We start from the raw sequence: 26,906 nt of genomic DNA, 5'->3' as shown, positions 1-26,906 counted from the left end.
AGAGAACTTTTGAAAGGAAGCCAAGACGTGGAAGAAAAGTGGGAAGGTCCAGACTGAATGGCTCGAATACTTTACGAGAACTGGAAATGAAAAAAATGGAAGCGAGAGACAAACAATAGACAAGAACGGGAGTCTGTCTTTTACTGATGGGCTCCTTTACGACGCTCACGGTACTTCTGCTATAACTGTGAATGGTAGGAGAAAGATATATTATGAATTGGAAAGGAAATTATCGTGGTCTAATTGAGGCATTATATCGGAATTTGCCTCAAGGACTGAGAGAAGCACCAGGAACCTCATAACAGTAAGTGTTCCAGTCGAAATTCAAACCGAGCCCCTCCCGAGCGTATGCGTAACGCGTTAACACGATGCCTGTCGCAGTGAGGAGCGCAGACCCACGAGGAATAGGAGAGCATCTGACGTCAGTACAAACCGTTAACAGAAGCATACCAAAAACTATGTCCTTTTGTTTAGGGGATTTACAGATCGGTGGTTGGCACCACTAGGGCATATAAAGGAATACCAAGTTGTGCATCTGGCAGGTTGGCATAGCGGTAATGCTGCGGATTGTATTCGTGACGTACTCGCATTCGAATCTCGCCCCGGGCAATACCTATCATGAGAGGCGTTTCATGGTTTTCCGCAGTCCATCCAGACAAATTCTGCGATAGCACCTCAAATTATACCACGACCGCTTCTTTCCACATCCTTTCCACTTCATCATTCGCTGTTTTCAAATTTTTAGACATTCTGATTGACCGTGTCCCTAAAGTGAAACCATCTTAAGGAATGTGACTCCGTGAAGTCCGATAAAAGTTCGATGACGTTTCGCAGGAACGCAATGCCCCCGTCTCCATCCAAGTGAACTTATTACGCTCTTCCGAAACGTCGGTGAACTACTGACTTGTAACTATAAGGAATAATACTCGTTGAATATAACGCCATGTAGTCTGGTATAAGTTAAGTGATGTTCTGAAGGAACGTTCTCTCTCCACATTTAAGGTGGAGGCAAGCTGTATAAGTTCGCCGACGTTTCGGAGGAACATACTATCACTCTTTACGGATGGCTATAGACTGGTTATGGATTGGTGAATGGGTATTGAGCACTTACACCACTCGGAACTACAAATAATTACAGCGCTATCGTTAATCTTCACGCTTAAGAAACTATCACAGCACCCGCTAAGCCTTTTCCCAGCCAGCTATGTCTTCATCAGCCGTTCCCTGGCAACAGCTTCTAACAACGGAGATTTTTCAGCATCACACGCTCAGGTTCTATCTTCACAGCTTCCCTTGCAGAACAGAAATCACAACTGACAACTGCCTAACTACCCAGGTTGGCGGCCATTTCACAAGAGCCTCCTAGTTTTCTCTTCGCAGGCTTTAAACTAACTGGGTCAAAGTCTAAGTTACTTTACGACTGACCAATCAGTTCGTCTTGGCGTCAGGCCCCGTGATCGCCCCAATTGTCTTCAACAAAACTCATCAACACGAACCACATAGAAAACACGCTCCCCGTTTCCATGTTGTAATCAAACTGTTGCAGCTGTCTAGCAACGGACTGCATAACACCGTTTCCAGCAGTAACTGTATTGTTATAAAGGCGTGTTTAACATGCCGTTGCGTCGGTGTTTGTTTCGAGGTCTTTGCGTAACAACGGGTCTATACGCCAGAATACTGCCTCCATCCTTTAGGATTAAAGTAGTGAGTTCCTCCGAAACGTCGGTGAATTTCTGCCGGATTACACCGCGTCATATCCCAGAAAGTACTACTCTTCGTCGTCAACTATCGAATCCAACAAGCCATTAATTAATTAATTCAGCCTGTCGCTCGTAATGATGCCATTCTACGTTACACGAGTCTGCAGTCCTTAAATAAATTAAGAATCAATTAGCATTGTGCTACTTTACTTATTGATATCACGTGATTAGATTATACCTGGCTTGCTGAAAGCATAAGCGTGTTTAATGTCAATGCGCAATTGAATTCCTATTGATTTGCTGTAAATCATTTCGACTTGAACAATTCTGAGATAGCCTACATTGACCTCTTCATAACTTTATCAGGCAGCACACACGTACTGTTAGTGACAGCATGGAAAGTACATTATTATTGTACATATAATAAATTATTTCGTATTAATTTCTTTGTTCCTCTGTATACAGTAAAGTCGTAATGAGTGCATTCCATGGAAAACACAGTGAGCCCCTAGAGCGCTGCACGCGCTGGGCGGGAGTAGCATTAATTCTTTAGGTTCTGCCAATAATGGACGCTTTGTTGTCAGATGTAATTTAAAGAAAAATTCTTATTCAGAAAAGCCTCTTGATACTTGTATTTTTTTTTATAAATGGATGTTATGATTGGACTGTCATTGCGTGGGACGCCTAAAACGAAGTTCAAAGTACAGTGGATGCGCACAGTACACTGATGTAGAGGGAGCAGGGGGACACGGTAGCGTAGTTGGTTGAGGCACTACGCTACAAGCCGGAACATCCCAGCTTTGATTCCCTATGAGAGCATTCGATTTTTCAATTGACCTAATCTCTCCAGCCGCACTATGGCCCTGGGGTCTACTCAGTTTCTAACAGAAATGAGTACCAGGAATCTTCCTGGGTAATAAAGGGCGACCGGCGGGTAGGCTAACAGCCTCACCGCCATCTGTGAGCCGATTTTCTAAAAAATAATGGCAACCTCAACGTCTCAACAATCATATGGGCCTCCACGGTCTGTTACAGGGATAGCTCTGCCTTTCACTGATGTAGACTTGCATTCGAGAGGTCCTCGGTTCCATCCGCATCGGTTGTCCTTACTCGGGCTTTTCCCTGCAGGAAAATTCCTGCATTTTACCTCAATTAGTCGACCGAGAGATTTATTCTAACCGCATTCAAATTCATCTTTCATCATCTATCTTGCCATATGACCCTATATACTGGCTCTCTTTGCTACCTGCTTCACGCTAGTTTCTTGCTTGAATTTTTCTTCGAACCTGAAGATGGAGGTGAAATGTTCCTCCGAAACATCGACTGACTTTCAACGAACTACACGGCGTTCTATCCCAGAAGATATGACTCTTCACAACCATTGATGTAAGAATCTCAAATCCGACGTGATATATATAATGTTGATAATGAAAACATCGTTAAACAACCCTCAGACAGAGTATGAGTCTGTCTTTCTGTTGCAGTGTGTTCCAGGAGATGCTGTACGGCATATCGACGGGGTTCGGATCCCCGCAGGTACCGGTAGCTGAGTTGCTGGCCAGAGCTGTTCCAACCCTCCATAGTCCCCAGAAACCGAAGAGTAGCAATTTCCTGCAGGTTCCAGACATCGAGTCACCCAGGTACGTACCCCTCGTGTACCCCTGCAACCACTGAAAACTTTCCATTCGTGTGTGCACATTTCGAAATACGTAGAACTTCAAGTGATCAAGTCAAGGAGGAAGAGATGGGCAGAACATATAACACGGATGGGAGAGTAATGCATGTTTGGTTTTCATGGGAAAGCGAGTAGGAAAGAGGTTACTAAGAAGATATAAACATAAATAGGAGGACATTAGCATGGATCTCAGATAAAAAGAATGGGGTGCTATAGACTGGATTCAGCTGGCACATGATAGGGACCAGTGGAGGGATCTTGTGAACACGGTAATAAACATTCGGGCTCCATAAAATATTTGGAAATTCTTGAGTAGCTGAGAGACTGATTGCTTCTCGAGAGGAACTCAGCTCCATGCAGTTAGTTTGTTTATTTGTTACATACTTACACCCTGAAAGTAAAAGATATAACTAATTTCGTCAATAAGCGAACTGCAGTGTACAGAGTTGGACAATGCCGATTCTTGGAGGTGTATTTCATACAGACGACGTTTCGAAAGGTGGTTCCGATACCATCTTCAGGTCAATTGTTCCCATTGCACTGACAAAATGATATTATTTACTCGTATTTTGATATTAGTGTTGTTAATTGGGATCGAACTCGGGAAACTTTGAATACTAGACTAGTACTTTAAGCACTAAGTCAGTGTGTGTGGCCAGTTACCTGAATAAGGTAGTAGAGCCAACAGCCGAAACGTTGTGTATGTCAAATATACGTCAGAAGATGAAGATGTATGGAGGATGGCTGTATAATCCATATTTTCTCGACCACGACATTAGTTTGAGGTGAGCGGCCAGCTTCACGCTCCGGCCGCTTCATCTCCGGGGAAAGAACCCCCGTTGCATAGTGGATAGGAGACTGAGTGTGCTGCAGAATCGGACTGGGTGAGGTGGAAAAGAAAATAAATTACAAATACCAAAGCTTGTTATTGGAAACAGTGCTCAGTTACCTCATCCATCTTAGCATTATCCTCCCATCTCCTCTTCACTCATTTTATAAAATGTTTCCCCACAAAAATTCTGTATGAATTCCTTGTGTTCCCCATTCTAATATCCTACCCATCCCATCGCGATTAAGGAATCGTACTGTATTTTGGTGGTTGGATAGGCATTCAGTTTATGGTATTCTGTACTGTAGTTAGTTAGTTAGTTATTGGAGAGAGCGGGTTTCCCCATGCACCGCGACCAGTTTGATCTATTGTGCTTCCCTCTATGATATTCTACCAGTCTCTATACCCTACCGATATTGGTGAGTACCATCAGTCCCCACCGAGCCAGCGAGTTCGGTCTCAACTAGCTTGGCCGTATCTATAATGCTTTCCCCATCTATCAAAGGCTTTAGAGACTATTGTTGGGCGGGAAACGTCCTTGAATTTGGCTTGACGCCAAATTCAAGGACGATATTTTCGGCCTTATGTTCAATTCATGGTTATGAATGATTCNGGGACACACGGCTTAAAGTCCCTCCCGGAGGACTTGTTCCCTGAATTTTTCCGCCCTTAAAAATTCCACGAATTCCGCCGGGTTTGAACCCGCGTACCACGAGTCATGAGGTGGGAACGTTACCTCTAGACTATGGAGGCCGCTATTCTGTACTGTAAATATTTTACAAGATATTGCCTGTTTTTACGAAATCCGAAGGTAGGTGACTGTTCAGAAACTCAAACTGTTTGACCCCAACTGAAAATAAGTTCAATCAAATGCAGAATTTCACTTTCAGTTTAATATATGTACTACTTCAATATTATCATTCTGCTTGCTCGTAGGTTTTCAAGTTCCAATACGTTACTTGAAGTCATTACAACGAACCTATTCAAGTTCTGTCACATTTGACCATTAGGTCAGGTGGTAATTCGTTAAACTATGACGGTACAAGGGACTGTCTCACCTCACACATGCAAATACGTAAATTGTATAATTCTGTCCTACTACTGCGTGAGGTTTAGGCACGTTACCCTTGTACAGATGTTATCATCAGCCTTTCGTATTATAACTGAATAAATCACTATTTTTATCTCATGAAATGAATGCACATTTCGGAATACAATTATATACTCTTGGTTCTACGTCTCCCCCACCCCAAAAACTTTGCCCTTCTACACGACATATTCTGTTATTCTCCATAAATAAAGGTAAAGCTACCCCTATAACAGGCTGCGGAGGCCCATAGGCTTGTGAGACGTCGATGCTCTCACATTTTCTAGACAATCTGCTCACAGATGGCAGTGAGGTTGTCAGTCTTACGCACCGGCCGCCGTTTACTCCCAGGAAGATTCCTGGCACTCATTTCTGTTAGAGGCTGAGTCGGCCCCAGGGCCATAGTGCACCTGGGAAGATTGGGTCAGTTGAAAAATCAAATGACCTCATCGGGAATTGAACCCGCGACCTATCGGCTTGTAGGATAGTGCATCAACAACATGCTCTACCGCGTGGCCCCTATTACTTACCTTATGCCTCCATCTCTTTATTTAAGCTTTCATGTCATTCACTACATCTTCCAGCCATCTTAGTCTGGGTCTTCCAACTCTTCTTCTACCTTCAGATTATTTTCAAATGCTTTCTTTGCCACCTTCGTTTGATCCATTCCATTCGCACACCGTAAGAACTGGAGCTCCCCAATTTTAATATCCCCTACCAGATCGGGCTTTATACGAGCTTCACGGTTCTTGGTCAGTTCTGATTCTGCAGATCCCTTCCTTAAGTTACTGGCCAATACGCTTTTCTTTTCCCACATATATAACCTATTTAAAATGTGGAATTATTAAATTTGAAACAGTGACGCTTGTTGGCAGCCAGCAATAACTTGTTCTTTGTTAAGAGCACGGTTGAAATGTAACCACTGAAGTCTGCACTTCAACTTAACTGCTCTTGTCAGCGCGAGAGGCCAACAGCCAGCTTCCCCCTCCCCCCTCACGGTTGCAGTTGGCGACCGTAAGCAAGACCATGCTAGGGAATCATTCATAACCATGAATTGAACATAAGGCCGAAAATATCGTGTTCTAACGGCCATATTCATTGTACCAATGAGATAATGACCTTAAGCGTTGCTGATAATACTTTCTTACAGATTCCTTTAGAATGGACGTCAGTTCTTGCGAAGTTATTTTCTTCTATAATCTGTGTCACGCTGTGATGACGTTTGTGTCATCGTGTCAAGCTCTTTAGGATATGCGTTTTATCATAATCTGGCCAACAGAAACAGCTGGATTCTAAACTGTTCTGACAACGGCGTGTAACACTCGGAATTACTGGGTTTCTTTTGGGGGACTTTGTCCATTGTCCGGTGTTTGAAAGAAACAGTAGAGAACTGGGACGCAAGCAGACCCAGTTTCCGAAACATTGTGTTTTCTGTTGGGCCACGCGGCACCGTGGTTGGTTGAGGCACTATGCTGCAAGCCGGAAGATCGCGGGTTCGAATCCCGATAAGGTCATTGGATTTTTTCAATTTACCTAAAAACCTTCCAGCCACACTATGGTCCTGTAATCTACTCAGCCTATTAACAGAAGTGAGTACCAGGAATCTTCCGGTGGGGGGTGTAAAAGGCGGCTGGCGGAAGGCTGACAACCTCACTGCCATCAGTGAGCCAATTTTCAAGAAAATGTGGGAGCCTCGACGTCTCACAACCCTGTGGCCCTTCACGGCCTGTTACAGGGATAGCTTTACCTTTGCCGTTCACCTTCTGTTCTCTGGTGTTTTTTAGAATACGGGACGATTCCGAATTATAGCAGAAAATTTAATCATAATAATGTCTTTTATTTAAATATAAGGGAAATTGGGTGTTTTAGGGAAAATGGGAATGGAAAAAAGTAAGGGGAAAAGGTAAAGTTAGCCCTGTGTTTCATTAATTAAGAAATTAAACACCATGAAATGAAGACTTATGGAGGAGTGAAAGTATAGCTCCACCATTCTTTACCTGAGCACTAGATTCAATGCNTAGTTAGTTATTGGAGAGAGCGGGTTTCCCCATGCACCGCGACCAGTTTGATCTATTGTGCTTCCCTCTATGATATTCTACCAGTCTCTATACCCTACCGATATTGGTGAGTACCATCAGTCCCCACCGAGCCAGCGAGTTCGGTCTCAACTAGCTTGGCCGTATCTATAATGCTTTCCCCATCTATCAAAGGCTTTAGAGACTATTGTTGGGCGGGAAACGTCCTTGAATTTGGCTTGACGCCAAATTCAAGGACGATATTTTCGGCCTTATGTTCAATTCATGGTTATGAATGATTCCCTAGCATGGTCTTGCTTACGGTCGCCAACTGCAACCGTGAGGGGGGAGGGGGAAGCTGGCTGTTGGCCTCTCGCGCTGACAAGAGCAGTTAAGTTGAAGTGCAGACTTCAACTTAGGTATCCAAGCAGATATCCGGTGTCAAAACCCGCACGCCTGAAACATGGAGCAAGAGAAACGAATAGCATATTGCAGTGTCCGAGAAATAATGTTCCTGTAGTACCATCACAGAGAGATGTTTATCAGGGCATTGGCCAACTTCCTTCAGCAAAATTTATTTGAAATGAGTCGTCATATCCATGCATGGTAATAAGAAATGTTGTGAAATGTGCACAATGACAGAACCCCACCGTCTACTAACAGTTGAACGTTGAACTCAACATGTGTTCAGGTTCATTAGCATCAATGCTTGATGACGCAACATTTGGGCAGTCTTTGTCGACATGAATTACGTCAGTGACATCTGCTGTGTACGGCTGTCAGTATTCTGACATTTTTAGGCGTAAAGAAAAGAGGAATAATATGAGAAAAATAGTATTTTACGGCATTGAATTTCCCCTGCGTCCAAACTGTATATTTTCTTTGAGTATTCGCCTGTCATTCGTAACTGAACTAACGCAATTGACAGAATTCTTGTCTTTGGCACTTCAGCCAACCCATGAAACTCTCCGTTTCACTTCGGTTTACTAGATCTTAGACTTTCAGTAGGACTCCTTGGGCGGGTGATCAGCTTTTCGCAAGGCCTCTACCTGTACACAAACACTAAACATCCATGCCCTCAGTGGGATTCGAACCCACGATCCCGTCTTCCGAGCGAGCGAAGACAGTTCATGCCTTAGACCGCTTGGCTACCGCTACCGGTGAATTCTTGTTTAGAGGCTGACAGTCGCTCACGTGGTCAAGATATACCCCGCCTTTTACGGAACCCAAAGATTCAGTACTGTGTTCTCAAAAGCGTAGCACTGGACATTTCTTTTTGTTATGAATCAGCTAAATCCAGTCCACACCCTCACATCCCTTAAGATTCGTTTCAGTATTATCCTCCTACATGTTTCTTCCCCTAAAATTTCCCTATTAAATTTGTTTATGCATTTCTCATCTCTCATACGCGCTACATGAACTGCCCATCTTTTACTTCTTAAATTAGTCATTGTAATAGCATCTGGCGAAATGTACAAACTATTTGTCCTTTTTTTATTTTAATTTTGCCCTTCTTCCCTCTTCGTAAATACAGATATTCTCCTCGCCACCCCGTTCTCAACCCCTTCATTCAGTATTGCTTTCCCTGCTGAAGCCATGTTTCACGCTCCTGTAGGCAGGACCATTTGCCTGTCAGTCTAGTTTTTGTGATGAAAATCTATTTTCATGAATCGCATTTTATTGACACTGAAATGTCTGTGTAAAGTGATGGATCTGTGCACACATTAATGTTAAAATTGTGTAATATATCTGTTAACACATGATTACTCCGGCCTAATTCAAACTGGTGAATCAGTGCTTTTATCAGACTAATATATCTTTGTGTGATTTAGTGCGTTTCAAAATACAGGGTGTGCGTATTTTATTTCGAAGTTGCTTTTAATTTTATTTACAGCAGTACAAAAGAAAATATTCTCATAACCTGTACCTTAAATTGTTTCATGTACAAACGAAATTATGATGTCTTGTAAGGGAATCAATTTATTCCAAACCGTGAAGAAAAACCAAGCAAATTCTATTCCATTTTCTTCTCACAACATCAACATCCGACATTACAATTCTGACTCTTGTTAAACATCTATCTTCATAAAAGTACTTTGACATTTTTGTCAGATTCTTTTGAATTTACTGCATGAGTCTAACTGCCCGTGAATTTTTGCTGTAATAAAAAGCACTTTCGTTGATTGTAAAATTGTAAAAGAGGTCAAAAATTGTACGCTGAGAACTGACGATCCTGCGTAGGATTTAAGACTCTCACAGCGGTGGTTATGAAGAGTTCTATCTTCTGGGATATAGCGCCATGTGGTCCGTTGTATGTCAGCCGACGTGGCAAGACTCGGTTTGCCACCTGTTTCCACGCAAGTATATTCCTCGGCTTATTCGAAACTGAAGATGGAAGCGATATGTTCCTCCGAAACGTCGGTTGACTTTCAACGAACCGCACGGCGTTATATTCCAGAAACAACACTCTTCGATGATAATCCTGTTTTGTGGCTGTGATGTTAAGAGAACTGTTCTGCCAGCGTTTCGGAGGAACCTGCTGCTATCAGTTTCATAGTATATGGATGAGTGAAGAAGGAAAAATGACACATGCTCAACTCACGTCATTTTCTCTTCCACTTCCGGCCCACTTTTCCGCATTGACCGAACAGTTTCTATGAGGATTATTTCCCACTGGCTCGCCTGCAACCCCAACGCCTCTCTTCCTGAAACGTCGTCTGATAAATATTTGCCCTGTTCTTGATGTCCACAAATGTACCACTAGTAACGTACCCAGAATTATGAACGTTAGATCGTCATGCCATAAGGACTTAACGAGGGAAGAGGGAAATGGCAGTAAAATTATTCTTCATGGGATACATTTAAAAGAAAAGTTGCCCCTGGTGCACAAGGTAAACTTGTCCCTATGCTTAACTAATTAAGTACGTACTAAGCCATAAAGACGTATAGGGGAGGGGATATATAGATCCACATTTTCTTGACCTCAGCACTAGTTGGAAGTGAATGGTCAGCTTCACGCCCCTCCGCTTTACCCCCGGGGAAAGAGTCGCCGGTACGCGTTGAATAGGGTGCTGGGTAGGCCCCAGAGCCAGTCTGGACGACCTGGAGAATAGAAAATTATTGACCCTATTGGGACTCGAACTCTGACCCCTCGGTCGTCCAGCTCGTAGCCAGTCGCTATACCGACTGAGCTATCCCGGCTGCCGGAGTACATTTAAGGGCAGAAAATGTTTCAGAATTTTGCTTGGTTGATAATGTCACATATGCTGTGCACCTTTTTTCGTACAATCAGTTAAACGTAACACTATAATGTGTGTTTTCTTCAATTTTTTGTAGCTTGACAAGAAATATTTCAGAACATATGTTTACGTTCCAAAGCGAAGTGTGTCTAACGTACATGAAGGAATATCTCAGTAATATGAAGGGTTCTCTTAGCTGTCAGATATATCATACAATTATTTCGAATTCTGCCTTGCCACATTTATTTCGCCCGACAAGGAAATGCTGGATATCGGCAAAATTGGCAGCTAATATGACGTCAGATCTGTCTTGACGATATCTCGGTATAGTCTGGGACAAGTAGAGGTACTGTAGCTCTGAATTTTCACCAACATGACGGCTTATCCATCAACAGAACTGTGAGATATTGTTTTTCAGTTAACCCATATCAATTTTTTGTTGATTGGTTTTTAAAATAAGTGAAACTACATGACACTGAATATAAAGTGTATGAACAGAACCATCTGCTGGGAATTTGACGCCTCATAGTCCGGTAGAAACTCAGTTTCTGCAAGACTAGACGGGGTCAGATCCCAGATGGTAGTCCTCCTCACAGACACCGCTGTGAGAACCTCAAATTCAACATGGAGACGTGTTTTCATATTCATTCAGCGGCTTTGTCACATCACAGATGACATAACGTAGAATGGTGAGTGAATGAACAGGAAAGGGAGAGGAAGGAAGTTGTGGCGTAATTAGTGTTAATATCCAGGAAATCTCTTGGAAGCGCTCAGAAAAACCACGAAAATCCCCAGCCAGTACAATCGGTGATTGGGCATGTATAGTCTTGTAGGTAGTTATGAGCATTGCCTCCATCTTCAGGATAAATATGTATTCATACCCTGATAATGGAAGCAGTACTTTCCTCCGAAACGTTGGTGACCTATGAGACTACACGGTGCTTGATTCGAATCTCGGCCAGAAAGATGGCTATTCTGACTGAGGAATTTTGTACGGGATTTTCTCAGTCTCTCCAGCAAATTCCGAGATAGTTCGATCATGCCACGACATCATCCTAATTAATTTCAAATTCATCATTCACCAATTATCCTACCATTTGACGCTGTATGTACCATGTAGTCTGATACTGACTGCTTGCTTAAATAACCAACAAATACGAGTATATACGGTACAGTAACAATCAGAGTTCTAAGCAGTGTTAACTATTCATCGTTCTAAATCATCAGTCGGCCTTACTGAAGTTCAGAGCTCGGGTTGTTATTTCTTTGAATGGTGCTGTACTCTAATGACATTTTATTTAGGTACAGTTTGCACGATATCTAAGTTCAAACATTGAACTTTGATTGTCCATATAATCTTCCGGAAATATATTGCATATATTTTAAATAAGCTTATAATAATTTTCTTTATACGTTTATATGTCCTTACAAGAAACTTCAAAAGACACAAATAATTTTTGAGGAACAAGGGGATAAGTCCAAATGATCGTGTTTCAGGCGACGTGGTATTCCACGTAAGACATGGAGCATAAGTTAAGTATGACAGTGAATTTATTGCAACAGTGGACTGGTCCCCTTTTTTGTTTGATAAGAGAATCACAGACTTGGGAAAGGCATATCGATTATGTCACTTCAATGTTGGTATTAATGGAAATGAAAAAAGAAATGCGTTACGTGTGCGCAAGAGGGTAGATGATGGCTCTATCGGCCAGTGTAGCAGAAGTCTACACCAGCTTACAAATTAAAGGTAACACAGAGGCGAACTTTAGATCAATGTCATATTTCAAAGCTCCCAAATTTAAAATTTGATCAAAAGTAACACCAATATGTTTGGGAAAAATTATTACTGTTATTATTGTTATTATAATTGTTGTTGTTATTATGGGTGGGTCCCAGAACAGGATTTTTACATGTTATTGTTACAGTGTCCGTATATTCTATTGAGAAATTCTGCCTTTCCTTTTCTACAGAGTCTGTGGTTCTCTTACCAAACGGTCATTACATAGCATTTCTATCCTCGTACGAACGTTTTCTGCCCCCCCCCGGCCAGATAACAGCACTACCCCAACCAGGAGTGTTATTCATAATTTTTAAATGTGTAAAACCCTGAACCTCTTACTCCACCCCCCAAAAAAATTGTGTAGTTTTTTGTACGAAGACATGAACCGAATATACATTGCACAACAACAAAACAGGCACAACGTAATCCCCCCCCTTAAAACACTGGCTCAAGAAAGAGCCATCCATCTCTATAAGAAAAAACGTTTATTTCATAATATTTGTGTGTTGTTTGAATATGAAACATTCTGGAAGAAATGGGCCGACCTTATGTGCGTAGGTTGTCATGAAATTCATGCTAATGTCAGTTTTAAAATGTTGATGTGTCAACATTTTAATATATTCTTCGCATGATGTGGGATATTCTTAAAGGATATTCTTGGAAATTACTAGGTTCTGGCATGTGACGTCGTTTAGTCCGATAGAAGTTCACCGAAATTTCGGAATTAATTATTACCTCTATTTTGAATTTCGAAGAGTTTACTAAACACTCAACCACCAAGAATCGATCAGGGTTCCTATTTTTTATTTGCTACCTCAGCATTTGCCCGGAGGAACTAAGTAAAATCACAGAAAGAATTTTGTATGGATAACCTATCTTCGATCCGAGATTTGAAACCAGGACCTCTGATATACGAAATTATATTTCTAACCATTGATACTATCTTATGGCCGTCCTCTTACAGAAACCTTGCCCCATACATGTTTTGTTAAAGTTCTCAGGTTTCACAAAAAATATCACCTAAATGAGAGACGTGCTTTATGTGTGCTTGCCTGTATAGCGGTTTGAAGGCAGCGAGCTGCTATACCGATACAGTTACTATTGTGACAATGAACAAAACATGAAACTGAGGTCGACCCTTTTCTGATGTGTCATTTCACATGATTTTCCTTGAGGCAGCCAATTGAAACCAGATCAGACATTGCTGTCTGACGTGTTAAAGGTAATTTCTGAAATGTCAGTATAAGTTCCCAAATAGTTTTAACCCAATTGTATATGCACAGCGCAGTCCGTTGAAAAATGTTGTGATATATAGAGCTGACTACACCTTAAAACTGCACCGTGACTGAACAGTTGTTTCGTGGCCCATACATCTGGCGGTCTACAAAATAAATCCGTGCTCTCTGTTGATAATCCTCAAACTCATGTCTATTACTATACGGGATCTAAAGCAACTTTGAGGTTACGTCGCACATTGTGTAGGCTACCTTACGGAAGATAATTTCTCTCTATTTTAAAAATTATCCAGTGTGAGAATTTTTGTTTCCCATTTTTTGTTAAAAAATATAATCTAGTAACTTTTGTACATAAACTCCATGGCTGTATGTTTCGACATTGCTCTGTCATCGTCAAGACGTATATATACAGAATTTGGCAATCATTTCTGCTAGATGAAATATCTCTGAGCCTTTCATTGAATGTCTACAGCACAGTAATGCCTTTGAGGGCTATCAATTCGAACGACTTTTGTAAAGTACTGTAAATTAAACTTAATAATAAGTAGTGATATAAAGGAGAAAAGCTAATATAAACCTAAGTTTTGATATTTTTCTTCCGTGACCTTGTGTAACATAGTACAGTACACTGTGTCACCGAATCAGTTTCTGTCTTCTTCCCTGAGGCGCTAGCGAACGGAAAAGTTTAGTCAACAAAATCCAAGGTGACCTCGGTACCTCCATAACGCCTCCTCCTACAAGGAAAAGTCTCCCTCTAATCTAACACGCCATTTGTTACTATGCAAGTTTCGTCGGAAACATTCCTGTATAAAGTCAATAATATATGGACAGACAAAAAAATATGAAGCTCCATGTTATTCAGCTCTCTCCATTCTCATTTTGTTTATTCCCTCTAAGTCCAGATGTCCTCCTCAGCGCCCTGTACCACTCTTCCCGTAAGATGTAAGACCGACCGTCAATCCCATACAATACAACAGACAAAACTGGGTTCTTATCAAATGTGTGTAAATATCTTAGATATATTTTAATAATAGTAGTTTGTATAAGAAATGGCCTTCATAATCGTATATGACACGGTGATGGCCAAGCAAGGTCGAAACAAGAGCCCAGAAGTAAATTACATCATATATAAGTTGAATGCAGTGCATATACAATATTGGTTGCTGTGTTGCGATAGTACAATACATAAAATATACGATATGAACAATATCACATGATGTGTGACGTTGGGAACTTTAAGTCTCTCGAACAAATGTGACTTCACTCGAGCATCAGCCTTAATGCAAAGTAGGCTGAACGATATTCACGAACCGTAATAATGAGATATCTATGTTTATTCATAATTCAGTTTCCTGGGTTTTGATACCTTGCAGTCTTGCGAATGGTTGTCAAAGTTTCGGCGGAACATGTTGCCTTCATCTTCAGGTGCCCATGCCATAACCCAGAAGACTAACTTTTTAAAGAGTATTCGTGGTACAAGTTTTTTTTTGTAACACTTCTTCCCAAACAGTTGTTCTGCCGCGTGGCTGCTTGGAAACAGCTACATTTAAATCAGTGATTATCGAGGACGTGGGAAAAATGGACCTTCACCTTAAAAGTCGCAAAGGCCTCCTAATTTAAACCCGTTTTCATCCTGGCTGCCTCAAATATTGTAGTGTTTCTAATCAGTTTTAGTGTGTCTTTTTCTAATAATCTGAATGTTTAGATGGTGTTTACTAATCAGCGTATATCTTCAGTAGTGCCACAACACAGTTATTAATGTTTTATCTCTTTTCTCTCTCACTGGCTCACGCAAACTCCACACCGGACTGTACCTGATGTTTATTATATGCGCTCTCCTATCCAATCCTTGCACAGTTTGTTTGTTTGTTTGTTTGTTTGTTTGTTTTACATCTGTTTGGTGTTTGAGTGTTCGTTTGCTTGTTTGATTGTTAGATCAAGTTTGCGTAATTGTGGCAAATGTAGATTTTTTATTTTCGCAATTTTTTTATGCTTGTAAAATGAAAGTTATGTTCTAAAATACAGAAGAATTGCACGTGCGAGTAATGACAGTGTAGTTTACTACAACGCACAAAAAAGAGGTTACTGGGTTTTGGGTCTTCGTATACCGTCTTGTAGTCCGTGTAGAAGACAGCGTTTTTGTAAATTGGATCTTTTCCCGTCTTCAATTAAAAATGAGGGGAGACACCTACCCAAAGTCAATTTGATTATTACATTTAGTTTATTTCTCAAGTAGGAATGCGTGCATACAAATACGCATGTCTACGGCCACTGGTAGGCCGTCAAGTGGCGCCTCTATTGGCTATCCCGCGGAGTCATTGCAACTGACGCAGAGAGGTCGTTACATATATATATATATATATATATTCTTACTCAATATTATATCCCTGTCACCATTGACTTAATAATATTATTTATGAAAACTTGTGATATTTTAAAAATATTTATTAGACTCTTAACATAATTTTTAAAATCTATATAATATACATTTATATCGCGTTACATAACCTTATTTTGTTGCATGATTGAAACAGTATATAAACAATAATGGTTTACGTGNAATGTTTTCCTATTCATTAGTCACTTAAGCTACAATCTGATGCTAGACAGTTGAACTATGGACAGCATCGTTAAATAAACCCAAATAATTGCACTTTGTGCCGGTCACGGTAGCCGAGCGGTCTAAGGCATGTACTGTCTTCGCTCGCTTGGAAACCGGGATCGTGGGTTCGGATCCCACTTAGGGCATGGATGTTTTAGTTTGTGTGTGTGTGCGTTTTCTCTGTCTGTGTACAGGTAGAGGCCTTGCGACGAGCTGATCACCCGCCCAAGGAGTCCTACGAAATGTGTAAGTGGGCCTAGGCCTACCTCCATGAACTTCTCCGTTCACTCCGGTTTTCTAGATCTTACATGTTCGGTAGGACTCCTTGGGCGGGTGATCAGCTCGTCGCAAGGCCTCTACCTGTACACAGACAGAGAAAACGCACACACACACAAACTAAAACATCCATGCCCTAAGTGGGATCCGAACCCACGATCCCGGTTTCCAAGCGAGCGAAGACAGTACATGCCTTAGACCGCTCGGCTACCGTGACCGGCACAAAGTGCAATTATTTGGGTTTATTTAACGATGCTGTCCATAGTTCAACTGTCTAGCATCAGATTGTAGCTTAAGTGACTAATGAATAGGAAAACATTTGGAAGGAAGCAGTAGTGGCCTAATCCAGATACTATCAGGGCATTTGTCTGGTGTGACTGAGAAACCCCACAAAAAGCCTCAGTCAGAATAGCAGGCGTCCCGGCCGTGATTCGAACCGAGCACCTCCAGATTGCGAGTCTACAGAGTTACAGTTATGCCAACCCTTTCTGCCACAAACGTGGCATTTGAAAATGTCAGTAAAAACATAAAAGGAAACCGTCTTTATATAGTTAGTGTAAAGTTAAGAAAAGCCACTTTGCAAAATATTTACTACATAAAATGAAACATCCCAAAAAATAATCCAGTCGCAGATACGCCTAAAAGGGAATTATATCAATTTACTTACTATTCAGTTTGTAAAAAGTTCGCTATGAATTCATTAAGTAAAGTGAAATTGGGATTTCGGGAATTAAATTGGCAGTTTAAAAAAGGAAAGGGGGAGGGGGTTATGAATGGAATTAACAGATAATGTGAACAAATAAACCATTCCCCAGTGAGAAGCAAAACAAAAGTCTTAATAGCGACGTTGGGCGACATTACCAATTCTCAGCATTTCCGCTTAAATATTATAATAGTTTATTTTAATTCGGTATCCCACAGATGCAGATGGCTTCTATTCGCCAATTGATTTTGTTTAGTTAAATTTTCTGCTTCAGTAGCCATAACTTGATAAAAAGTAATTGAATTCCTCTTTTATAAATGTTTGCGTAATTAAACTTCTCGCTACTTATAGACTCCAAGGAGAAAGTCGTAAAAAGAAACGACCAGTTAAATGAAGCAGTATTACAGAATACCCCATGCTATAGCAGCTTGCATTGTACTCAGTCACACCAGGCTTGTACAGCATCAATAAAAATCATGGTTCCTTTTCTTAAAAGCTTAACTTCTTGCCTCAGAAGAGCTGAGCCGCTTTTATTACAAATGTAATGAACTCTTTTATCGATCTGAGAGTACGAACAATACAGTATTCATGGCACGAACGAGCAAGCTTCCGGGAGACCGTGGCTTACAGCTTTATGAATAGGGGACATGCCTAAAAACGTTATGTTATAAAAGTTGTTCCTTTGCTATTGGGTGTCCTGATCACAAAAATTACATTAAAAATATCTTATACGCACGCCTTACATGTTATACTCCAAAATTCGAACCACTTAAATGTAGTTTGAAATAATGTCGTAATTTAAATGATGATAAACTGCACTTACTAATAAAACATAATATTCTCACGATAGGGCTGACAATTTATAAGAAGATTACGAAACAAAACATAAAAATTAAAATTAACATCCTGTTTTGGCTCAGAATTCAATACATAGAACTATGAGTTGATAAGAAGCTTTCTTTTCACCACATTTGGATTCATCTGAGAATTAATTTACAAAGCTAGTTTCTTTTTATGCTACTATAATCTTGTTAACTACTGTTTTATTTTCATATTGGTATGAACTGTAGGTCGGCTTACTGGGTGCTACAACTGTCCAACGTCGTTAATTAATCAGCCAACATAATCTCAATTATCGAAGTTGTCCCCTTCTGTTATTTGTGTAACATCCATCATGCACCATTTCTCTTGTTCTGCCGTCCACATGAATTCTGATTAATGTTCGCACTCAAATTATTAAGTTAAATATTTTTATGTGCCAGAATGCCTTCGTCCCTTGCTCTACTTCATTATCACCTCACAATGTTCGCAGTATTTTGTTTGTGCAGTGGAATATTCTCGTCTGATAGAATCTACAAGTTAAAAGTAATGAACATAGATGTCCTTCCCTGCAGTTCCGTCGGCCATCAACATATTGAATGTGGCGAGTGCTGGACATGCAACAATTTATCAAGTTTAGGGTTAGCCTTTAATTTCTGCGAATTATTTTTCTTCCCTACCGTTTTTCAGCAACACGTTGAAGTGGTACGAAGCTTTTATCTACATGAAGCCATGTCATTCTTCTTTTCGAAAATAGCCCTCTGTGTTATGACAATGCGAAAGTAAACATTCCTACTGAAAACAGCAAATTGTAGCCTGTCACGATGCTTTTCTCACACGTATAGTCAAGAATCTATTAATGTAATTTTCTAACCCCACATTCTTTTTCTGACTTGATTTCTAACGATGTTTTCAGTATCAGGACTGTATATTTCGATCCACGTTAGCCAGTTTATGTATTCTTTGAAGGTGTCACGCCTACGAGTATGTCTGTAAAGCTTACTACGTAGCATATTCCAGGAGAAGTTAACCTACTGCCTCCATGTTAAGGGTAGAAGAATACGACAAGCACGCACAACATGAATCAAAATCCAAGCAGAATGCAATATTGCATTTGTTCTGTACGAGTATAATAGCTATGCTGTATATATTTGCACATTCTATACATGCCATCGCCCCAGTAGGCGTTTGATATTTTCTTGCACGTTCGGTACCTGTCAGCGTTGTGAAGTTATGCTGAGGCTTCAGCATTAATTAGACTAAGTGGCAGGTCACAGGGGATACAGAATTCGCGTGTGTGCCGATTATCGAATAACAGGATTACCTTTTGCGTAAATATTTTATAATATGTCTGAGCACTACGTGACATCACAAATCGCCCCTATTAAACAGCAAACACTGCGAAATACTTCGTTGAGATTCATAAACAGGTAACAGAATATTTGGGTATGTATTAAAAGTATTAATCGTGTTGGAAACAAACGATTATATAATTTCTCTGAACACCTCCTATGAAGCTCAAAATATTTACCATGAATTTCCCCCAAATTATTTTTCTATTTAATAATTAGCTTATCAATATAAAGCAAATTTCTTATATTTATAGTAGTATACAGTGTGTCCGGATGAAAAGTATCCAAAATAAAATAATTATATCTCAGAAAGCGTTTATTATGCACATTTATGGGTCACAACACTACAAAGGGAAACTGTCAAAGATTTTTTTGTCTACATAACTTTATCAATACATTTCAACATGGGCTCCCTTGGTGGCACGACAAATATCCAGACGATCCAGCATGATTGGTGTTACCATAGCCACAGCGTTCCTTATGCGGGCTTTCAGGTGTTGCAGGTCGTTGATCTTAACCTGCTAGACAATGTTCTTCACATAACCCCACAAGAAAGAATTCAGTGGGGTTAAATCTGGCGACTTAGGAGGCCAAGCGATTGGTCCACCTCTGCCGCTCTATCTCCCGGCCATCACCCTGTCCAAGCGATCTTAACATGGTGGCAGAAATGTGACGGCGCATGCGTGTAAGCCGGGCATGGAAAGAAACTTACAGGGTTTTCCTTTCAGATGACATAAACCAGATACTCGTACGTGTATGACGATTACTTTCCGAGATATCATTTTTTTTTATTTGGGATACCTTTCATCCGGACACCAGATATATGTAGCCAGTTTAAACCTGTACTGACATATGACACAGAAATCATGGATTCTTACGTGTAGAAACAACAAAGGTAAAATGGAACCAATGGAAGTGAAATTTCTTAGAAGTTAAAGTGAGGTAAAATTGTCCGTGCGCTTAATTAATTAACCAACATGAAGACGTATGGGGATTGGAGGTATAGCTCCACCATTCTGGAACTCGGCACTAGATGAAAGTGAGCGATCAGCTTCAAACTCCTGCCGCTTTACTCTCGTGGAATGAGCCTTCTGTGCCTGCTGGATATGAGAATTACTGAAAGAACAACATAAGTTCTGGAGAACTGAAATATTGTGACAGTTTTAATAGTATATTTTATTACTATAATTATGTAGACACTATACACGTCTGTTGGCACAGACACGATTATATCTCGGTTTTAATGATAGGTAAGTGCTCGCAATGCAGGAGAGTTTGTGTAACTGAATTAATTATTGCTTTCAAGAACTCACGTTCCATCCCGCCGATTATTAAGTAGCAGCAGCGCGTTGGGTCCCACAGGTTGTGGAACACTAGTTTAGAATTTCAACTGTCACCACCGAAATTGGATATAGTTCAATCAGCTACTAGTCTGGCTAAAATAACGTTCAAAAACTAGGTTCAGTCTTCAAGCTTATTATAATGTTGTATTTAAGAAACTGGGGCACGCGGTAGTGTAGTTGATTGAGGCACTATGCTACAAGCCAGAAGGTCGCGGGATCGAATCCCGATGAGGTGGATTTTTTTCACTTTACCTAATCCTTCCAGCCATAGTGGGGTCGACTTAGCCTCTAACAGAAATGAGTACCAGGAATATTCTTGGGAGTAAAGGGCGGCCGGCAGGTAAGGCTGACAACCTCACCGCCATCTTTGAGCCGATTGTCTAGAAAATGTGGGAACCTCAGCATTACACAACCCTGTGGGCCTCCACGGCCTGTTACAGTGGTACTTAAAAAATTTAAATTAAAGTAACTGTTGCATTAATATATCTTTTATATACAATATGATTCCTTCCTTATTGCAATTATTTCTCTCACGCCTTCCCTTCACAACTTGTTTCGGCCTCAAACGGGCTATGCCAAAACTGTTTCACTGTACAGAATGTCCACATTTTCGCATCACAGATAACTTCGATATTTCGTGATTTAAAATATTGGATGTTATAATCAATACTTAGCTAACATTAGTTAAAATACCATACGCTGTAATTTACTTTAAATGAAATTCATTTAAATTATTTTTCATTAAAATTTTTCCGTTACAATTTTTTAAAGTTCTTTTTTACACCTCTACTAGGAATATCAGTCACTCGTCCAACCAATATAGTTCGATATCCCTCTTTTTGGATCTTTATACTGTAGCGATCTGGGTGTTCGCATGTCGTTTTCTGTACATAAGCCCGTTGTTGTGGTCACGTCTGCCATATGTGAAGGGAAGGAGTTATAAAAATACAGGCATTATTGACGGAATTGTAGTGTGCATAAAAGATTCAAGATTATTGCTGAACTCAAATTAAGAGGCATAGCTCAGTCAATAGAATGTCAAGACTATGCACTGGGTGAGCTGGGTTTGATCTCCACGAGGGGAACAGGTTTTTCTCTTTACTACCGAGTACAGGTTGGCTGTGGGGCCCACATATTCAGTGGGTATCAGTAACTCTTTCCCCATGGATAAACATCAAAGTTAAGAATGTGTGGATATTTCTGTCTGTATATTATTACAGTCTGGTGCCTAATTAATCACACACACTTTATCTTTGCTATTATTATTGCATCCTAATTACTTAAAACCATAAAGACAATCATCTGAATTTATGCTGAGTTTAAGCAACTTTTTTTCACAAGACTATCCAGTACAAAGCCATACAGAATCAGTAAGCCATAAGATTAAAAGCCCTTCAAGTAATATTCAAAATGTGGGAAAGAAGCGACCTGGCCTACTTGAGGACTGCTTAATTATCTGTGTAAGAGGGGGGATTTGTGAAAACCTTTAATAAAAACAGCTCATATCATTGTCAAAGTCCTAAGTATGTTCTCCAAAATCTAAGAGTCCCTCTGTCAGTTCAAGTGACTGGTAGTTTGTCTTTCAACTTCACTTTCATTATTCTGTATTCCATGTTCACTTGCTTAAATGTCTACTAGGCTACCGCTCATGCAAGGAAGATATTAGAACAGCAGTAAAACTTTAAATCTGAGCTACAGAGTGGCCTTTCGATTCCCACTTGTTTTGGGTTTTAATAAATAGACTCTAAGCAGGTTTCAGTGCTGATGAAACCTAATCTGAAGTAGATGATTAGGGGTTCCTTTTCTAAGAAACACAATTTGCCCCTCTAACAAAGGTCCAAGAATACCTGTTAATTAGAATGGTCATTTGGTTTTCAGTGATGTTTGCATGATATAAATGTTTTACTGACTTTAGTAGAGAAATAAGTAAAATACAGTGGAACCTCGCTTAACGAGCACCTCTCATAATGGGTAATTCGCATAATGAGCAAAACAATTCGTAAAAAAAAAAAGACTTGCTTAACGAGCGACGTTTCGCATAACGAGTGACGAGAGGGGAAGTCCCGGACCGTGCGCTTGCTACATCAGTCTGTGTTTAGCACTCGTTCCGCTCTTAGTGTCGCTTGTGATCACACATTTTTCCAAACTTGTGTTCAGACACATTATTTGTGATTTTTTGGGTGTAAAGTTTAATAACCCTTGCAAAAATGTCCCCGAAAAAAAGACAGCCATAAGAGAATAAAAATAACCACAGAAATGAAACGTAAAATCATTGAAAAGCGAGAATGAGGTGTGAGCGTGGCTGATCTAGCACACACATACAATCGGTCTACATCAACGATTTGCACGATTTTGAGTTGCATTGTGTTTCATAGCAAGAAGTTGTGGAGGAGGGTTTGTCAGAGGAGGAGGAGGTAACAGCAAAGCAACAATCTTCTGGCGCAATAAGAGAAATGATGAAAGCATGGGAAACTGTTGCATCGTACATTGAGAAGCATCACCCTAATAAGGCAGTGGCTGTGCGCGCTACAAATTTATTTAATGATAATGCTGTGTCGCATTCTCACCAAATTTTGAAGCGTCGGCAAAAACAAATGTCTCTAGACAGCTTCCTAGTAAAAAAGAATTGGATATGTATCATAAATAATAAACTAATTATTTCGATTTTTTTTTCTGCATATCGAATTCGCATTCCAGGTTGATTCATTCCGCACAGAAGAAAAGATGAAGATAATTCACGCTCCTCAACAATGTATATATAATTTTCTCTGAATAAACGTTATACATAAATTTTTTTCGGCATGGAACGATTTATCGTATTTGACATTAATTTATACGGGAAAAATTGTTTCGCTTAACGAGTGTTTCGCATTACAAGTAAGATTCTGGAACGAATTATGCTCGTTAAACGAGGTTCCACTGTACAGGTTAAATAATTCAATCAGATAAAAATGGAAAGATTCCTCAAAACTGAGACTGTTATTTGTGGCATGTCTTGTTTAATATTCTGCATGAATTAGTACTGAGACTTCTGCATTTTGTGTTAATTTTCATTTCACTGTCATTTACAACTCTACATCATAGCAGAAACAGCTGATACACTACCACATGCAGTGTTTCAAGATGCTACACACTTAATCATGTCTGAACAGGTATGAATTTAATTGCCAACCTTTGAAAACTTCATTAACCACCAGATTTATTAAGTCATCTGTTCCTCCATCATTTGTATTCACGTTTCTTAATCATTTTAACACAAATTGTTAAAAAAAGTTATTATTCCAGTGTTTTCTGTGTATAAATGGTAAACAAGAAAGACACAACTGTCTTTATAAAGCATTCCTAAAAAGAACCTACACCTATTAACACAACATTACTCATTCATGAACCAGATTCCAGTTTTCTGTTAGTTGAAGGACAGTTATGCTGAAATATGTGAAGCAGTAGAATAAAAAAAAAAGAATAAAAAAAGAATAATGTTTTAAAATAATGTACTCATAATTATTATCTGATATGGCTGATGCTCCTTGGTTGAAGTTTCCAGAGTGAGTGATAGACAGCTTATAGTTACAACATTCTGAAGTGTATAAGTGATTGTTGAGACATAACCTCTTAATAAATGAAGCTTGGTTATTGAAAGATAGTTTTGAGAACACTGGGGTCCAAGAGGACTTCTTCCATAGCACCAGTCAGTTTTCCAAGTTGGAAGCCAGACACTCACATTGAACCCATTTTAGACTACTTTTGCTAATCACCTTAGAGTATTCTGGATGGAAGAATAATTTTATTACTAACATTTGGTATAATTCTTTCATTTCTTGAACTTTGATTTCTTTAAAATACCCGAGGGCAGGGCCTATCCATGTTTTCATCCATGCCATCCAACTGGTGCCCATGCCTGAGAAGTTCATTGAAGGCCTAGTTTTTTAAAATGACAGATTTAAATTGTTTACATTGAAAAACCTGCTGCTTATAAAGTCCTGCATTATAAATCACTGCAATGATATGACTCTTATAAAAAGCCCCCCTTAATTCAAAATATAGATTCATCATACAGTTATGAACTAGAGCAGGGCGTATATTTTAAATTGAAATTACAGTACAACTACCTTCTTCCTTGAGCAACACAGCAAGAATATCAAAGAAAGAAATCTGTAATCGTAGACCTTCAGGTTTTTATGACAGTAATTGCACAGACTTTAGTTTTCTGGTTTGTGACCCCATATATTATTGTGGGCGAATATCGATTTTTCTGAAGAATTTACTGCCTTCATCATCATGATCAGAGTAAGCCAGACAAGCAGTGACAAAGCGGAGCTCTGATAGCTTAACACCGCTCTTTTCCAACCCGCCTTTGCTTGTATCAGCGCAGTCGGAACGGTGCTATCCCTGCTACACCTGTTTCTACCTTAGGACAGTGTATGATGGCTACCGGAAGTTGTCCTCACAGATCAAACTAAGGAAGATCGGTATAGGTACGGGAAACTAGCTGAGTCGGTTTGCATGAGTCTCAGGGTAGCGATGCCTAAGAAAGCGTTTTTCTGAGAGTTGAGCCAATTGACGTTTATTCACCTGCTAATTCACCACACTGTTAAATTAATATATTCTTAGCTTTAAGTTACAGCGTTACACTATCGGCTAGCTATGTCCCGGAGCATGCAAGGGTCACGTCCGTTCAGTTCGGAATATTGTGAAAGTCTCCCTTTTTGTGGAATGGCTTGCACCCCCATGCCGGGAATTCGAAAGATGGTGTTGACATATACATTTTCATCCCATCTTCCGTAGGAAGCTTGAACGAGGCAACCCAATCATACTGGCCCTCATTCACAGGCAATTGTAACAAGCTCTGACCTGTCCTTTTAGGCGCGTCCGGTTCCCTGTACCCGAGCTAAATTTATGACTGATCGTAAATGTCAGAACTCCGGACTTCTTGTTTCTGCCAGAATCTAGAAATTTTCAACATAAACACTGTATTGCACGTCCCAGACGATGAAATACGATATTATAGATCACGATACATTTCCAGTAATACCGAAACATAAGACTTTTGAAATTTAAATTACCGAGAATTAATTAGAAATAAATTTTAGGTTCATCTATAATCATCCAAATAAATAAGGGCTCAGAATGATCAGCGTCAAGCTGTCTGCCTGTCTGCTTTCTTGGGTTACTCTTCAACCCTCAAGATATTAGCAGTAATTTTCTCCAAAGTTCCAGTAAATATCCACAAGTTACATGATGTCACACCCCAGAAGGTAGTGTTCTTCATAGTACAGCCGTGAAAACCTCAAATCTCACTAGATATGAACTGTTGGGAACTCGGACTCAAGATTCATTTATCTGATCAGGTGATATCATTTTGTTTCTTATGTGAATAAAATGGAGTGAACGTTGACAATCACTAATGCACTCTTTAACCATCATTCCTTTTAATATGATTCAGGATGAAAGTTTATCACATTTTCAGTTAGGGCTATTGTTCACTTTTGTTGTGCTTCTTTATGTTGTCCTGTTCCCCAACCCAAAACGAGCGCTATGTTGTTTTGTGTGTGTGGTGAGGAGCTGTGTGTTGTCTCACTGCGCAGGCCCAAAAGTGTGCCTAGCTCACCCATGGTGAAGCGAGCATTCTCTCGCCTTGGCAACCTCACAGCTGGCTGGGGCCGGTCCATACGCAAGCAACATTCACAACTGACAGCTGACGACAAGAAGAAGTGGTCTTCCTCACAAGACTGTTCCAGTGAGCTGCCTAGAAATAAGTAGAGTTAGCGCAGAAAATCTGACTCGGTGACCTACATCGAATGCTTACTGTTCTCAGGATTAATAACAGAAGTTGTTATGCAGTATGCAAACACAGGTTGTTCTGTTTTTTATTTTAGTCTATGGCTCTTCTTCTTAATAACTGCCTCCACCCACTCAGATTTTGTGCGTCTACTCTAGCAGTACTGTCATAGGACTTGGATGTCAGACAATCCTAACTCACTGAATTTCCCATATTAGCTTTACAAAAGTAGCAGACTACTTTGTATTATGGAATCTAAATGTTTATCACAATCACAGTTGATTGACTGGCATTAGAAAGTAACTGATGCCTCTTCAGTTACCAAAATCCCATTCCTCTTACGCACAAAAACAAGTGACTTCAAAAATGAAGTAATCAGTTCCTTGTCTCCTATCAAGAAATTACTCTAATTTTATGGTACCAAAATATGGGCTCTGCCAAGATATTTTTCCAGGAAGGATAGCCAGGATAT

The 26,906-nt window shown here is 40.1% G+C and overlaps 1 protein-coding gene across 7 annotated transcripts in view; it reads left to right on the top strand.

Annotated features, from left to right (window-relative positions):
• Positions 1 to 26,906, top strand: part of LOC111874180 — an 801,454-nt gene that overhangs the window by 755,941 nt on the left and 18,607 nt on the right. For 4 of the 7 annotated variants that reach the window (XM_033755358.1, XM_023869458.2, XM_033755359.1 and 1 more), the window contains 2 exons: positions 3,185 to 3,340; positions 26,241 to 26,392. In XM_033755358.1, the coding sequence (XP_033611249.1) occupies positions 3,185 to 3,340; positions 26,241 to 26,392 (308 nt within the window). Of the gene's footprint in view, positions 1 to 3,184; positions 3,341 to 12,042; positions 12,111 to 26,240; positions 26,393 to 26,906 lie in introns of those variants that run through there. The other 3 variants (XM_033755360.1, XM_033755362.1, XM_033755363.1) reach the window with 3 other exon arrangements.

Source organism: Cryptotermes secundus, unplaced genomic scaffold, assembly GCF_002891405.2.
Source record: "Cryptotermes secundus unplaced genomic scaffold, Csec_1.0 scaffold26, whole genome shotgun sequence".
Lineage (NCBI taxonomy): Eukaryota > Metazoa > Arthropoda > Insecta > Blattodea > Kalotermitidae > Cryptotermes > Cryptotermes secundus.
Note: the sequence above shows the minus strand (reverse complement) of the source record. Positions and strands in the feature narration are given on the sequence as shown.